At 51.9% G+C, this 14,543-nt stretch overlaps 6 protein-coding genes across 6 annotated transcripts; 4 read left to right on the top strand and 2 right to left on the bottom strand.

The window, feature by feature from the left end:
- The first annotated feature begins 29 nt into the window (after window positions 1-29).
- On the top strand, window positions 30-1,105 carry PV05_07224 (uncharacterized protein). The gene is made up of 2 exons (XM_013460028.1): window positions 30-368; window positions 448-1,105. Exons 1-2 carry the CDS (start codon window positions 315-317, stop codon window positions 955-957), a joined length of 564 nt encoding a protein of 187 aa, XP_013315482.1. The 5' UTR covers window positions 30-314; the 3' UTR covers window positions 958-1,105.
- A 174-nt stretch (window positions 1,106-1,279) lies between these two features.
- PV05_07225 (uncharacterized protein) lies at window positions 1,280-3,698 on the top strand. The gene is made up of 5 exons (XM_013460029.1): window positions 1,280-1,627; window positions 1,681-1,779; window positions 1,831-2,328; window positions 2,419-3,084; window positions 3,156-3,698. Exons 1-5 carry the CDS (start codon window positions 1,469-1,471, stop codon window positions 3,360-3,362), a joined length of 1,629 nt encoding a protein of 542 aa, XP_013315483.1. The 5' UTR covers window positions 1,280-1,468; the 3' UTR covers window positions 3,363-3,698.
- PV05_07226 (uncharacterized protein) lies at window positions 3,654-5,816 on the bottom strand. The gene is made up of 3 exons (XM_013460030.1): window positions 4,972-5,816; window positions 4,287-4,917; window positions 3,654-4,236 (listed from the first exon to the last, which is right to left on the bottom strand). The coding sequence occupies exons 1-3, from the start codon at window positions 5,088-5,090 to the stop codon at window positions 3,907-3,909; spliced, it is 1,080 nt and encodes a 359-aa protein (XP_013315484.1). The 5' UTR covers window positions 5,091-5,816; the 3' UTR covers window positions 3,654-3,906.
- A 638-nt stretch (window positions 5,817-6,454) lies between these two features.
- Window positions 6,455-7,230, top strand: PV05_07227 (uncharacterized protein; the record flags this gene model as incomplete). Its single annotated transcript, XM_013460031.1, has 1 exon — window positions 6,455-7,230. The coding sequence occupies exon 1, from the start codon at window positions 6,547-6,549 to the stop codon at window positions 7,228-7,230; it is 684 nt and encodes a 227-aa protein (XP_013315485.1). The 5' UTR covers window positions 6,455-6,546.
- Window positions 7,231-7,616: 386 nt separating this feature from the next.
- On the top strand, window positions 7,617-11,076 carry PV05_07228 (uncharacterized protein). The gene is made up of 2 exons (XM_013460032.1): window positions 7,617-9,391; window positions 9,447-11,076. The coding sequence occupies exon 2, from the start codon at window positions 9,632-9,634 to the stop codon at window positions 10,349-10,351; it is 720 nt and encodes a 239-aa protein (XP_013315486.1). The 5' UTR covers window positions 7,617-9,391; window positions 9,447-9,631; the 3' UTR covers window positions 10,352-11,076.
- Window positions 11,077-11,086: 10 nt separating this feature from the next.
- On the bottom strand, window positions 11,087-14,392 carry PV05_07229 (uncharacterized protein). The gene is made up of 2 exons (XM_013460033.1): window positions 12,082-14,392; window positions 11,087-11,994 (listed from the first exon to the last, which is right to left on the bottom strand). Exons 1-2 carry the CDS (start codon window positions 13,861-13,863, stop codon window positions 11,983-11,985), a joined length of 1,794 nt encoding a protein of 597 aa, XP_013315487.1. The 5' UTR covers window positions 13,864-14,392; the 3' UTR covers window positions 11,087-11,982.
- Between the last annotated feature and the right edge of the window lie 151 nt (window positions 14,393-14,543).

A 14,543-nucleotide genomic window follows, 5' to 3' on the forward strand; every position in this document is an offset into this window, starting at 1 on the left:
TGTACACCCGACGTTCCAGCCGGCAGGATCCGTGCACACTTCACCCTGAAAGCACAGATGGCGGTCACAACGACTATTGCCCGCAGACACCAGGTGTAAGTCAGCCACGAAGGACCGAATCAATATATCGGCTTCCCCAAAGTACTACCGTACCTGTGCAATTCGTTTGGCTCAAGCATAAGAAGCTGCACATTGCCCAGCGGAATGTCTTTTTGGTGTGGATCTTCAGCTTACCACAACCTACTTCACGTGCATGGCGAAATATCGAGATCCAACCTTGCACAGCTTTTAGGCATCATTCATATCTTGTGGCAATGCCCTCCCTCGCGCTCCTCGTCAGCCTGAGCACCTTGCTCCTGCATGCTTATGTGAGTCTTGCTGAAAATCAACCTTGTGTAAATCCAAGTCCCGTTTTCAAAGAGGCCATACTGACCCACATCTTGTCAGGGTCAAACCATTGTCGCTACCAACACGGGCGACCAGACGCAGATCGTCAGCAACGGAGCCACGATAATCGATGGAACGACCATGTCCAGCTGCCCGGGTGCTGCAGTGCTCACAAAATCTGGAAGTCATAGCGGCGCATATTGCTGTATCGAGAAGAACCCTGCGACAGCCACAGCCTCGACGTGCGCTGGTTTCCCCTTCTGCTCGGACAGCACTGCCAATCCGATGACTATTTTCACACCCTCCTGCGAGGCTCTCATCCCAATGACTGCAAGTAACTATGCACAACTTGTGGCGAGTGCGACGAGTAGTGTCTCAATGAAGAGCGCAAGCCAGACGGCCGCGCCAGCCAGCACGAGTTCAGCAGGTGCTCAGACGACGAGCGACCCTACAAGCACAGCGTCCAGCGCGACACAGAACAACGCTGCTGCTTGCATCTTCTCGATGTCAGAGGTTTGGATGTTTTCCGGGTTGGGGCTCATGGCTGGTGTTTTTGCTGTTGTCGCTTAGATTCGCATTTCCGGTGGCTATGGTGTGCATATCAGGCAAGGGCAAGGGCAAAGAATATTTGGGGGTTTCATATAGGCGTAGATATTGAACAATTTCTCTTCAAAACCTGTTCAAGTACTGCGGCTGCCATCTCAACGACCAGGACGACCCATCAGAATCTCGCATGTCAAGCAACGCACGGAGAAGAAATTCGTAGCAGGGAAATGGAGTTGGAGTACAGTGACACGAGTGAGTACAGTAGAAGTGATGATGAGATCTCGGTTTAAGTTCTTATTCCTCCCTTATCTCCGAAGTCCTTACATTAATGAGACATCACTTCCCACAGACCTCATCCACTTCGCAGACAGTCTATATCATCGAGCCTCATCACTGTCATCGTGGATCTTTTTGAGCACGGTGATCACTGTGGAATCCTCCTGTAGACAGCTCGGTTCACCACTCCCTGGCTGACATCCCGTCATATCATAACCTCTGATACAACGTTGCACCTTTCGCCTCGGAGTCTTTGCCAATGGCACATCTAGTCGACCAGGCCCCCGAGGTCCTGCATCACATTTTCCAGTGCGTCGAACCTACAGATCTAGCCTCGCTCTCCCAGACGTGTCGATACCTCAAGCAACTCATTCAAAATGACGAATTATTGTGGAAGCTCCACTATCTATCTCGATTTGTAAGACTACGAGTACTTCCATCTCGTGCTATATGTTGAACTTCTATAATCAGGACCCTCCTCCCCATGACGGATCAGTATCATGGCGAGCCAGAGTAAGCAGCCTGGTCAATGTGCAGAAGATCTTGGAATCAGACGACCAGAATGTCAAGGCATGCCCTCGCCTTTCCATTCATCTTGTCCTCCGGACTAACCCCTCCCAGAACGCCGCAATCGAAGAAGTCCTAAGTCAAACCGTCGAGCTCACTGCACAGTCTGCCTTTCCATCGGCCAAAAACAGCAAATTCCTCGCCGAACATTTCGACAGACCCAGCAACATCAATGCCTTCCTCTGCAAATCCAGCCTCTTCGGCCTTGTGACGCCCAACAGGTGGACCAGCGCTCCAACCGAGTCTTCCCGCCAGCTTTCCGCCCAACTGCACGTCCTAGGCGGCATGAACCTGGAATCTCACTGGCCCAGCTTGGACGAATTCACGTGTCCACACCTCGCTGCCCGGATCGCCCACGAAAACGACGACGACTCCTCCGATTACGATGAAGATGACGACGACTCCTCCGACGCTGACCATGGCGAGCCTGACAATGGTACTGGTAGCTCAAGTACCATGTCCTCGCGACCAATTCTATATGTCCACGCCTACGCCCGCTCACGAGTCTACGACCTGCGCCGCTACACCCAGGAAAACATGTGGGGCCCATTTGTAAGTCTTCTTCCCGTCATGGACGTCTGCCGTCTGTCTGACCTCCAGACTCACCTTGGCCCGCACATACTGATCTTGGTCTTACTGTAGGATGACGACGGCGCCACTACCATCGATTGGGAAAAGGTCCAAGCAATCATGATCGTCCTGGCGTTCAACTACAGAATGTACACCGAACGCCGTGGGCCCGGCCCCTTCCCTTCCCTTACGCCTTCCACGTCTACGGGACCGCCACCTTTCTCGTCCACAATGGTCCCCTCCAACTCGACTACATCTCACTCCACGTCCACACCAGGGGCCTTCCGCCCCTGGAGCGAGCCCTTTGCCGGCATCGCAGCTAACAGCTTCGTATCCAGCCCGCTCTCCGGGAAACTCAAACCCAGCCCGCGCCCGGATCTCGACGCGCTCGACCCCTACGGCGTGACTGGCTCGTGGATGCGCATTGTCTGCTTCCTCGACTACAACGACCTGTACGCATTCAACTTCGAGTCCAGCCCAGTCGATCCCAGCGGCGAACGTCAGCCCATCGCGACACGCGAGGCGTTTCGTCTGATCCGGCTACAACTCCGCGTCACTTCGGTCGAGGCTCCGGGGCCCGACGACGGACAGGATCTCCCCGTCGTCCACTTCGAAGGCATCAGCCGCAGTACGTTCATGGCGTGGGACCCCAATGCGAACAGCCGCATCAGAGGCACAGTGCGGCAAACACCTGGGGGTGCAATACGCTGGACGACGTTCAGTATTTTCCACGGCGAGGTAAGCCCAGACCATTATTTCAGATTCCGTGGCGAAACACATCAGCCCCCCCACTGACACGTTTCTTCCAGGAGCGCTGGCGCAGCGAGGGCGTGCAGATTGGCGGGATCAGGAGCGCCAGGGGGATTCTGGGGAACTGGTTCGATAAGGACTACGATCCGCACGGGCCTGCGGGGCCGACGGCGTTTTGGAAAGTCAGTGATCAGATTGTCGAGGAGAAAGAAAGAATACCACCGCAGATGATGCAGATTCTTGTGACGGAGTTGTTTGCTGATTGAACTGGGTGAGTGGAAGAAGCGAAGGAGAGGCATGGGGAGCGTCTGCTATGTTTTTGGAATGAATTATGGACCTGTTCTCATTGCTGGGGGTATCGCCAATGGCATCTGCGAACTAGGAAGCACACGACGAGGATGAGATTCACGATATTTATCTGTTAACCATCCTTTCATCGAGGTGATGGTTCGTACCTAACGAGAATCAACCTGGGTCCATCTTCCAGGCAAGAGGTCGTCCATCATGGCGAGATAGACGTCCTGCGCGCCACGAATAGACGAAATTGCATGAGATTGTTTGTAGATGATGTGGAAAATGGACCATTCATTTTGTACGTCACACAAACAAGCCACCAGACCACAATATTTGGCCGGAGAGGTATATATAGCTCATCATATCCATCACTGGCACAATTCGCACACTGCGTTATTGTCACAGGAGAAAGCCCAAAACTCCTCGTGAATAGAGTACATAGTCGGAAACATGACGACCTGAGAAAACGCCCGCTAAAGCCCTGGAATAAGGCGATAAATGTCCTATTCAGTTCGTTCAATCAATCTCCATTCTGTTTGCTGTAGGTCGTGATGCCGCATACTTCGGGCCACTCGACATTTCCGTGGCGTATGGTGCATATGCACTTCCGATTGGCTTCTCTTCTTCATCAATGCTTGCAGACTTGTAGATGTAGGGCTTGAGACCCTTTTTGTAGTTACTGGCGCACAGGCAAGCATTTGTGATGGTGAGTAGGATAGAAATGATAGTTAGGACAGCGAAACTGGTCAATTCCTTCCGGGCTGGAAGATAAGGACCTTCGTGAGATGGTGAATACATGCGGACCATCTTGAAGATGAAGTAGGCAAGACCAGCAAAATAGAGTATCTGCAGGCAGGTGAGCAATAGGAAAAGAACAACTGTGAGTACAGACTTACGATAACTCCGATCGTGCCTATCAGGTTCTCCCTTCGGACAAACCACGCAGCGGCCAGGAGAATGAAGATGCTCACCGGCATGGCTGCAATGGTAAGAGCGAATTCGGCTCGCCGCTGAGTGACAATGACAACGAATTGGACCGTGAAGCCGAGGAAGAAGAAAAAGTCGAATTTCAACAATGCGATATAGATCTGGTATTGGAGATAGCGTCGTTTCATTCGCAAGTCGGCCGAGATGCGCTTGTAGATGGTCCAGGCAAATTCATCGTTGAGTTTCCAGGCGCAGCCGGCCAGAAGAGCCGTTCCCACAGCAATGATAGCGGGTATGGCGATCAAGAAAGGCTTTGTGTCGCTCCAAACCTCCATCTGGATGAAGTCGTCATGCGACAGCTGAAACACAGCGTCCTTGATCTGCGAGATCTGGACCGCACCGTAGATAAGCAGGCCGACATTGTACATGACCAAGCCAATGACCTGGATAGTATTTTTCATTCTGAGAGCATCCCAGACCAGGAGCAGTTGGTAGAGGAAGCCGAAAATGTATAGAGTCAAGAAGGTAGGGATCGTCCGCGAAGCAGTCAAATGCGAGCTGCTGGATTCCAGGCGGATTTGAAAATGAGCGAAAGCATAACTGGACAAGCGCGTCAGTCAAAGAGTAACGTTCGATATGTTGGACTCTGCTTACCACTCGAAGGCGAGGACTATGCATGCCTGGGTCAGGGCGATCAGGCTGAAAGCCCAAGTCCATTTTGAATTTGGCGTGTACATGATTGATCTTGATCTTCTTTTCTCGAAGTCTTTCATAGCATAACCTTCGCGTTGGTGGTAACCTCCAGCCAAAGGTTGATAAGTACTTGGCTGGCCTCCGAGGAGGGAAGTACGAGCCTCGTGGGAGCGAATTTTGGCGATATTGAAGCGCGAATGGGTGGTGTCCTCTGCTCGTTTTCAGATGCCACTGTACCACAACCTGGAGTCGAGGTTTAGCGCAGTGACGGGCGGCCGTCAAGACTCGGTAAAGGAGACTGAAGTCTGTCGCAGGAGCGCTTCGAGAAATTCTATTCGGGGCTCGAGAAGGAATGGGGTGTCAAGTGTTGGTTGAGACGTCGAAATTCAAGCGCAAATGGCTGTTGGATCCTGCGGCTGAAACACTCAGGAGGGGAAATGCACGTATTGGATTGGTGGTCTGCGCTCTTCGGTGACAGTGGTGCTAAGCGAGGGGATGCTCGAACAAGTCGAGTTTGTGTGATTGTAGCCGGTAAGTGAGGTGGGTTGTTAGCGAGAGAATATGATGAGGATGAACAGAGAAGAAGATACGAGTTAGAAAAAGAATAGGTTGGATCAGGTAGCAGAGGATTGTGTACGTGTGTTTCGGTAGTACGGGGGCACCCAGAAGGAGCGTAGGAGGAGGAAGCCTGAGCAGAATTATGGAGTCGTTTAGATGCCGTGGATGCTTCACCAGCCTCTGCCAACGCTCTGCCTCTCTGTCAGGGTCCGCTGCGGCCTTTACGGAAACTGGGGGCCATTATTTTTGGCTGCCTCTGACTGCCCATAGGCAGGATGACTCCTCTCTCTTTCCTGTCTCCTTTTCAGCTCCGCCAGTCAGCGCTGCTTATCATCGAGCCATCTACGATCTCGCATCCATCCTCCATTCCCCGAGTATCGAGTGTGTTTGATGCTTCGGGGGCCGCAACTCTTGCTTTCCCAGTCATGAGCTCCGTAATGCACTCCTGTCCTCGTATTCGCCAGGTACATGGCTTGACCTGGGACGCCTGCGCCTCAATGTGAGGCTGTCACAGGAGTATTGGCCTTTCCGATCGAGCTGCGCCTCCTCGCGAAAAGCTGCCGACCTCCGGCGGGAATCGTGCATCACGTGATAAGAGGCCGTACCAGATGAACAATTGACTGAGACGTTGGGTTTCTTTTTTTCACCAACTAGGAATCATTGCATGTTGACAGACGTGAACCTCAAAGAAGCGGCAATTAGGGCAAAATATTGCTGGGAGAACGTACCTCACGAGATGGTTGTACCAGGCATTGAGGGAACTGGCTTACCTAAGGTAGGTGGGTAGGTAGTCATTCATGTGGAAGCATGTGCGGGGTAACTTATTACTCCCCTTACTGCACCTGCAAAGGCTTGATACCAAAGACGCCTTTCTTCGTTCAAATGCGTTGTTGATATTCACCTGAGTCGAGAGTTCCGTTGGCCGATTCTGCGTTCTTGTCGTCGTTCCGCGCTGTAATCTGTGCTGCAATCTCGAGTATGCCCCTAAAGCAAGCGTTAATCAATAAATCAATCGCAAGAGTCATCGTCTCTCCTCCTGCCGTCACACTCGCCGAGTCCACCGCCGTTCTACGACGACTGCAGTCTTTCGGTCCTGTCACTTCCTTCACACTCCGCGAATCGACCAGGAAACGTACGAAACCCTCTCAGAGCAACGTCGAGCAGCAAATGATCGATGTCGTCTTTTCGAACAATGGCACTGCTCAAATAGCCTGCGATGCGAGTCCCTTCGTCGTCAAAATCAACCATGATCTCCCTGATCCTAGAGTTGAAGACCCGTTCAATCTGCGAGGCCTACAATCAAGAGAACAACCTCGACCAACAACCATGACGTGCCTAGTCGAAGCACGAAATGAGCAGCTGCAATCTGGACAGAACACCCTCTCCAATGGATTTTCTCCGAGTATCAAGACTAGGTTACATCAAAGTCTATTCGAAGGAGAGCCGCCACCGAGCATTGCAGAAGGCGTTGCTGAAGGCCTCGGGGTCTTGCACTCGAATCAATCAGACATACTCAGTACCGCGCACCTCGTTGAACAACCTCCTGATCTCATGGCTATGTACAGGGAGTCTCGTGGAATTAAAATGCATCGGGAGGATGAAAACAAGGATCCGCGGCCCTCGACTCCGGTGCGCGTTGGTGGATCAAAGACCTTAGAGTGAAGGGTCGGTTGCATCGTTAAAGAGGAGTCGCAGCCATACGGGACGCACATGAACGTTTTCAAGGCAGTTTCGACCATTCGCACTTGATTCTGGACGGTGCCCGAGCGCAGCCTTTCGCAGATCTAGCATGGCAACAATCGAAGTCCTAACCGAGCCGCGGTAATTGCCCCCAAATCTGGCATCGAATCTATAGTGCGCCCGAAACTCGAATCTACAGGCTCTCCACTGTTAGGATCCTCACAGTCGCGTTCGTGGACTCGCCCATCACGAAGCTTTGCTACTCAGTCGTTCAATTTTTTTTGAGATCCTCGCCCACATTCTCTCTTTGGAGCTCTGTTGCTTAGGCCTTTCAGCTTTTGGCCATCCATTGTCACATTGCTCTGCAATGGACAGGTACCTTCACGCGGTGCAGAGCGTGAGTAACCTAACTTGTCGTTAGGTGAAACCAAATCCTGTCTTTATATATGTATTTGCTCGCAACGGCCGGTTTTGTTACGTTCGCAATGGCTTGGTGGAGAGTAGTCAGGCCGTTCTTCGATGGGCTATCATGGACGGTAGTGGCAGCATTCCGGAGATCTTGGGGTGTGGCCGTGGAGCAATGCGCTTCTCTTGACACAGTTCACGCGTCGTTACAACCTTTTCCTTCTCCAGAGATCGCACCCATCTCAAATGCACGACTTCTGCCTCGAAAGTGACGGCTATTGAGAGAAGCAGTTCACTTCCTAACTGCTCTTCGCCACCATCTGCACCGCTGCAAGCCGCTTTACCTCGACGCGGAGCAGTACTTTTGGCGATGGAGGAATGGTGAGCATCGTACAAGTCACCGTGGCATTTCATCTCAGCAGGAACCATGCGAATACGAGCCGCTGGAGAGTCCCGACTTTCTCCAACAACAAGTACAGTAACTTATCGTCAACCGGCTGCCTCGGAATCATACAATATGCGAGCTCTACACACCCTTGCTCAAGACTGTGTGCCACTACCTGGACAACGCATCTGCGCCCTGCAGACATCAGGGGTGGACAACTCCTCCCGGCAACGATCGTCTTTGGAGCGTCTATGGACTTTCCATGCCTCACTGCATAAGAAGACAACGCCTCCTGGTTTTGTGGGTTGCGATTTGCCTACAGGAGTCTTTGAAGTTATCCTTCCATACAGCTCTCTCAGAAACCTTTGGGCCGCGAGGTGATGCTTGTGTTTGACGTTTCCGAGACGACCTCGGTAGTGCACATTTTCTCTGATACTGTTCCTTCTCGTTTCCTAGAACGGCTCAGATGCCCTGGCACACTATGTTTACTTCTACCACCCAAGGAATCTTCACAAAGCGTCATTACCTGGTTGGAGAAGTTGACAGCGTGCAAATCGCAATTCAGCAACCCCCCGGCGGGATTTGGTATCTTAAACTTGTCACGAAGACGGCCTATCGCGATGTTATACAAGCTGGAGTTATGGTTGTTTTACACTTCAAGAAATCGCCAAAAACAGCTTGCCGGCTGACGAGAGATTCAAGGAGAAGCTCTATGACAAAGTGATGCGGCTGATTTTAGCCGGCGACACTCGTTGGGGCACTCATAACTACGCAACAGACAATCGCACGACTTAGAATGGAGAATCGTCCAGTAGGACACATTTTCTCTGAGCGGGTCCCGGTCCCTTTTTTGGACACGGCTAGAAACTCTTTTCATTTATATCCATAACTTGTTGAACGCAACTACATAGCCGGTCAGTATTTCAAGCCCTGATGAGCCCTCTGAAGGTGGATAGATTCTGCAGACAAGTGCTCTATTGGGGTTGCTGACAGTCAAATCCCATTTGTCAACATCAAACGACCAGCATCTATCGCTCTCTTAATAGAGATCCAACCATCGTTAACGCGACGGTCATCTCCTCCTTATGTGAACATGGTTGTTCACGCCGCCCAGTATACCGGGAAAGGAGTCTAGCATGAACCGGTTTCTCCTCATGGAGGGAGTTGCCGCAATGCAGATTCCTACTATGGTCTGGCCCGCTTATTCGCCAGATTTCAATCCCATTGAGACGATATGGTCCTGGATGAAGCTGTTATCCAACGTGGATTGGAAATTGGTTTCTTCGAATATCAGTCGACGTTTCATCAAAAGTTGGATGCATGGACGGACCGTCTACCGTTTAGCGTACGAAGGTAGGATCGCGACTAGGAACTCTATCTCGGAATTCGTGGTGCTGAAAAATGGTAGTGGTCTTTTCTAGACGTATCCCTCCACCCCCCTCAGCGACCGCAAGGTCGACCATGACCTCTTGTCCCACGACCACAAACTGTGCACTTCCGAGGAAGCGGACAGAAGACCGGTGTTCTTTGGGATAAAATTTCTCCCAAGCGCGCAGAACCTTGACGGATGATCGCACCAGCCTCAACAGGGAAATGGTAGAGCCGTACCGACATTATCCGAGGGACTCTCACGACATTTGTCTAGATCTCATGGCACTACGAATCCAACCAAGCGGGTCTGTACACCCGCCGAAAGGGTTACCGCCTTGGCGTGGGCTCGCGAGTATGAGTCTGCTACCTGGGATAGACGAGAGTCTTCCGAGCAAGCAGGCGTCGACCGAGTCTACACACCGCTTGTGCCTTGGGAAACTAGGGTCCAATGTCCGTCCGCAGCTTATCCTCAGCGCCACCGGCATCGACATTGGATCCTTCGAGACCCAAATCCTGACCTTTCTCGTACTTATCGCTGGCCTCGCGTACGGTTATCCAAAATGCCTAGACTTCGTCAACACGAAGTTAATGTGCCATATCACCTTGGAAGGCTCGGACGTCACCTCCGCCTCGGCTGTAAAATTCATCAGGCACAAGTTTGACAAAGCAAAGGGTCGTGACTTAACTGTCAGATCGATACGGATGAGCGAAGACAACGACCCCATCCCCACCAAGGACGGATTTGCCGACTTATCCAAATTTCGATGGATGAGGCAGTACATGCCGGGGTTGGGTCGCTACCGTGGGCACTGGGTCAGATTGAGTCGGAGCACCACGGACACAAGGTTCGCCGAAGCCGTCAACTATGCACCTCCAGGCTGGACGTCGGGCCACTACACTGAATGCGAAGAAAGACACGACTATGCTAAGCATGGATTATAGATATATAAACTAAATAGCTTCGACAACATCGAAGCTACGCACGGTTACGAACTCTCTTCTTTGCTCGATGGTATCTCGATCTCACGTCCGAGCAACGTGACATGATCATAGGGACCGACGAGAGACGGGTCACAAGCGGCCACCATCGTAAAGTTCGTGTCACACGACGCGCTGGAGAGCAATGGGATGTCACATGCCTCGTTGACCGCATCCAACGTAGGAAAGGTTGGATGTTCTGGGGGAAGTTTTTCGGGACAAGAAAATTGCCAGGAATCATCTGGCAAAAGGCCTGGGGCAAAATCTCTTCCGTCAGGTATATCCAACATGTATTTGAAGCATTTGACGCATGGCTATCTTCAGAACCAGATTCGGCGCAATTGCGCCAATCTCTGATACTCCAGCAAGACAATGCGCCTTCACATACGTAGTATTGCACGAATCACTCGACAATGGTTTCGAGAAAGGGCCATCCACACCTTTAAATGGCCTGCGAACTCCCCAGATTTGAATCCAATCGAATCCATTTGGTGTCAAATGAAGGATGTCATTCCGAAGCGATATCCAGAGTATTTGCCCCAGCGACTCCTAGAGCAAGCAGTATTGGACGTCTGGAATGCTATCTCTGAGCACAGTTTGCGCGCTCAATTTTGGAGACGATGCCACGACGTTACCGCGACGTTATCGCAGCAAATGGTGGACCCATCGGATGGTGAAGCAATTGGCCCGTAGACAGACAGGGAACCCTAGCAAATGGTATTAAATCTATACTCCATACATTAAGTTATAAATTCGAAAAAGACCTCAAAACTTGCACGGGGTCAAAAACGTTTGATCAAATCATCAAACATAACGCAACATACTATATTGGGGTATCGTCAAATAGCGTACTCCGTGTGCCATCTCATTCCCAGATCAGAACACATCCCATCTCCCGGAAGAAAACTCACAAAATCCCAGAAAACGCCCGCTTTCGAAAAGTACATTCCCTCAACATCATACTGGATTGTGTCTTTCCAAATTTCTTCTCCCCATATCTCAATTCAGCAACGTCTCAAAGCCCTTGATACTCCTGTGTCGCAGCTGTCCAGCTGTCCATGCTCGGACGTTGCAAAATCTCAACCTTGCAGTGCATGTCTCCATCCCTCCCTCCGCAATATTCGTGGTCGAGATGGTGAATCGACAAAGCTCAGCCACGTCGTAGGCGAGTAGATAGCCACGAGTACGGCTGGTGTACGTGGAAGGCCGGGTCCGGCAAGTGGCTTGCTCACAAGGCGAGCACAACCATCCCAGCCAAGGGGAACATGGGCGTGGTGACGACTCTGCCTCGATGTCGCTGTCCGAGGATATAGTATTCCTGTGCTCACCAGGGCAAAAAGTAAGTCTTGAGCCGTAATATTCAATCTCAAACCCAGATCCGGACTAATGAAAAATTGCTCTCCTCGCTCTGCAACTCTTCGTCGAGATTTCTTTCTCGATCTGCCGTGCAGAAATCTTTCACGCAATGTTTTCGTCTCCATCTGCACACACACAGACACACAGACACACACAGTCTCTCCACATCTCAAGCTTCACGGCCACACTGCACTTGCTGGATCTGCAGATTGGGACTTTTCGTGTACTTGTCGTCGATCTCAATTCTTCCCCTTTGACACCCAAAAGAGTAAGAAAGATGATAAGACCGAAAACAAGAGGATCGGGATCATAAATCAAAATCAAGCGAAAAGACTCACGCTCTGGGTCCTAGGTCCACCAGGCCTATTCCCTGCGCTATATCCGGGCCGATACTCTGGCGGTGCTCCTGTATCGCTCCCCATGCCGATCCCCGAATGCAGCATCGTCGACGTCGGATCGACTAGACTCAAATGTCTCGTCCCGCCACCGAGAAGGGGTTCAATCGGACTGGTCTCTTGATACACGGGACTTTCGCCGCCCACTTCGAATTCGCCGAGCTCGCCTTGCGCAGCCCGCGCCTCGTATAGACCAAACTGTGCTTCAATCTCCGCTGCAATGGTTGCGTCGGACTCGTGAAGCCCCGCCGGCGGCACGCCACCTTCGGCACAGATTTGTATCGGCGTTTTCAGAACGACGTGGCTGTTCGCGACATTTGTACCGGGCGAGCGGAAGGAGACATTAAGCTCGACCGAATACGTGCGTGATATGATGCAGCTGTGGAAAGTCGGCACAAAGACCTTGGGGCGATTGGTGCTAGATGTGCTCGGCAGAGCGATCGGCACGAGCACGGTTGCGGTGTAGAATGGCAGGCCGGGTTGGTAGGTGCAGGATGGCTCGGGGATCGAGGATGTCGAAGACGTAGAATATGTCGACGGGCGGCGGGAGATGTCTGAGGATGAGAAGCTCTCCCTTTCGGACGGGTTGTGGCGTGTCCACGACACTGTCGACAGGTTGCGTGCGGAGAGCGGGATACTCTCCGGATACACGCCGTGCAACGTGGACCAATTGTCGTGTTTGCGCATCTCCGGGAGGACTCTGTACGGCGCCGCGCCGAAGAAGGTGTATACTTTGAGTTTACTTGTGATCGAGTCGAGTGGAGGGGGAACATCCTCCGGGGTCAGAGGGTCGAAGCGCAGGTTGACAGTGGCCATCGAAGCGACTGGTTCGATCTGTCGCCTTCGCGGATGAGGAAGGCGCAGGCTCTTGGGCTGAGTTGTTTCGGCGGTGAGGCGGCCCGTCTTGCCAATTTTGAAGAGCCCTTTCTTGACACTCTTCTCCTTGCGCATGACGTGGTCGGATTGATCGTTCTCGATGGGCAGCGGTGGTACTTCGTCGCGAGCGGGCACGATTCGGATGCGTTCTGATCTGTCGGCCAGTTCGAGCAGTCTGCCGGTGGCGTTCCATTTGGTGACCCGGGCACGAATGCTGTAGCTAATCCTTGACATTTCCGGAGCAAGATCGTCCATGAGTGTATGGCCGTCGCCGGAAATGCTAGGGTCGCCTAGACTAGGAGGCAATTGGACATGTTCTTTCCTGATGTCGTCGTTGTCGACTTTGTGCGAGCAGATGAATGGGAGTAGCCGGTCGGGAACGACGAATGTGAATGGGATGCTGTAAGTTACATTGGCTTCAAACATGTTGTCTGGGGGAAGTAGATGTTCTGCAATTGGTTGCTGCACCTTCAGAAAAGTATGTTTTCCTGTCGTGCGACCGGTCGTAGGCGCTGTTGTCGCGATCTTCTCGACGTACGTACAACTTTGGCCCTCAAAAGTGACGGCGAGTTCGTCGAAAGAAGTGTCCTTTTCGAACTTGACGTTCACATGGCCTTTGATCTCGTCGTATGTAGAGTAGGAATGAACGAACTCGGCGTATCCGTCCAGGACGATGTCGAGTTCATTCTTCCTGCGGAGTCCGATAGCGTTTGCGAGGGCCGAACCTTTCCTTCCCTCTCGTGTGTTGACTGGCAGTGAGCGAGAGCGAGCGGTATATGAAGGCACTGAAACCGTGGAGGCCAGGAATGAAGGCATCTCGCCGGATATTGTTTGACGAGGATTGCTCATGATGGAAAAGGAGGAAAAGACCCCCGGAAGTTGTAGACGGTGTGATAAAGCTAGTCGCTATGTCGATGATTCAGGACTGGGCGTTTGATGGACAAAGAGGGGTCGATCGGACGACGGCCTGCATGAGACCAGGTTTGCGGGGATGGATTTGCAGCTGCCAAAGACTTGCGATGGTGGCTGTAGCTGTTGATTGGAGAGGAGATAGCAGAGGATAAGCACGATGGAAAGTCGGCAAGATATCAGTAGTGAACAGGTAGTAGGTGGTAGGCTCGTCTTCTTTATATCCTCGTGTACTGCGTACGGAATGATCAATGCTGACAATATCCAACAGCTTCACAGGGGGGCTTGTCATCATATCATATATATTACTGCGTACGGATAAACTGACGCGTATTCGGAATGAGCTCACCGTCATGTCAAAATAGAATGGATGCTTCGAAAGGCGTGGCCATACTCATAGTGGACTTGAATCCTCTCCACGCCGTGACTCATGAACGTGTAGGTATTCTCAAAGCAGGAGTTGACAACGAAGGGCGGGAAGTCTAGCAAGTGCAAGTGCCTAGCACGTGCCTAACAAGGAGTCTCCAGTGCCGTGAGTGTCCATTGTCCTATCCGAAGTGTCAGCGCCGCAAACTCTTCCCATCCATGTGGTGGTTGTGGATTGATCAAAACTCCACTTT

This window comes from Exophiala xenobiotica (assembly GCF_000835505.1).
Source record: "Exophiala xenobiotica strain CBS 118157 unplaced genomic scaffold supercont1.4, whole genome shotgun sequence".
NCBI lineage: Eukaryota > Fungi > Ascomycota > Eurotiomycetes > Chaetothyriales > Herpotrichiellaceae > Exophiala > Exophiala xenobiotica.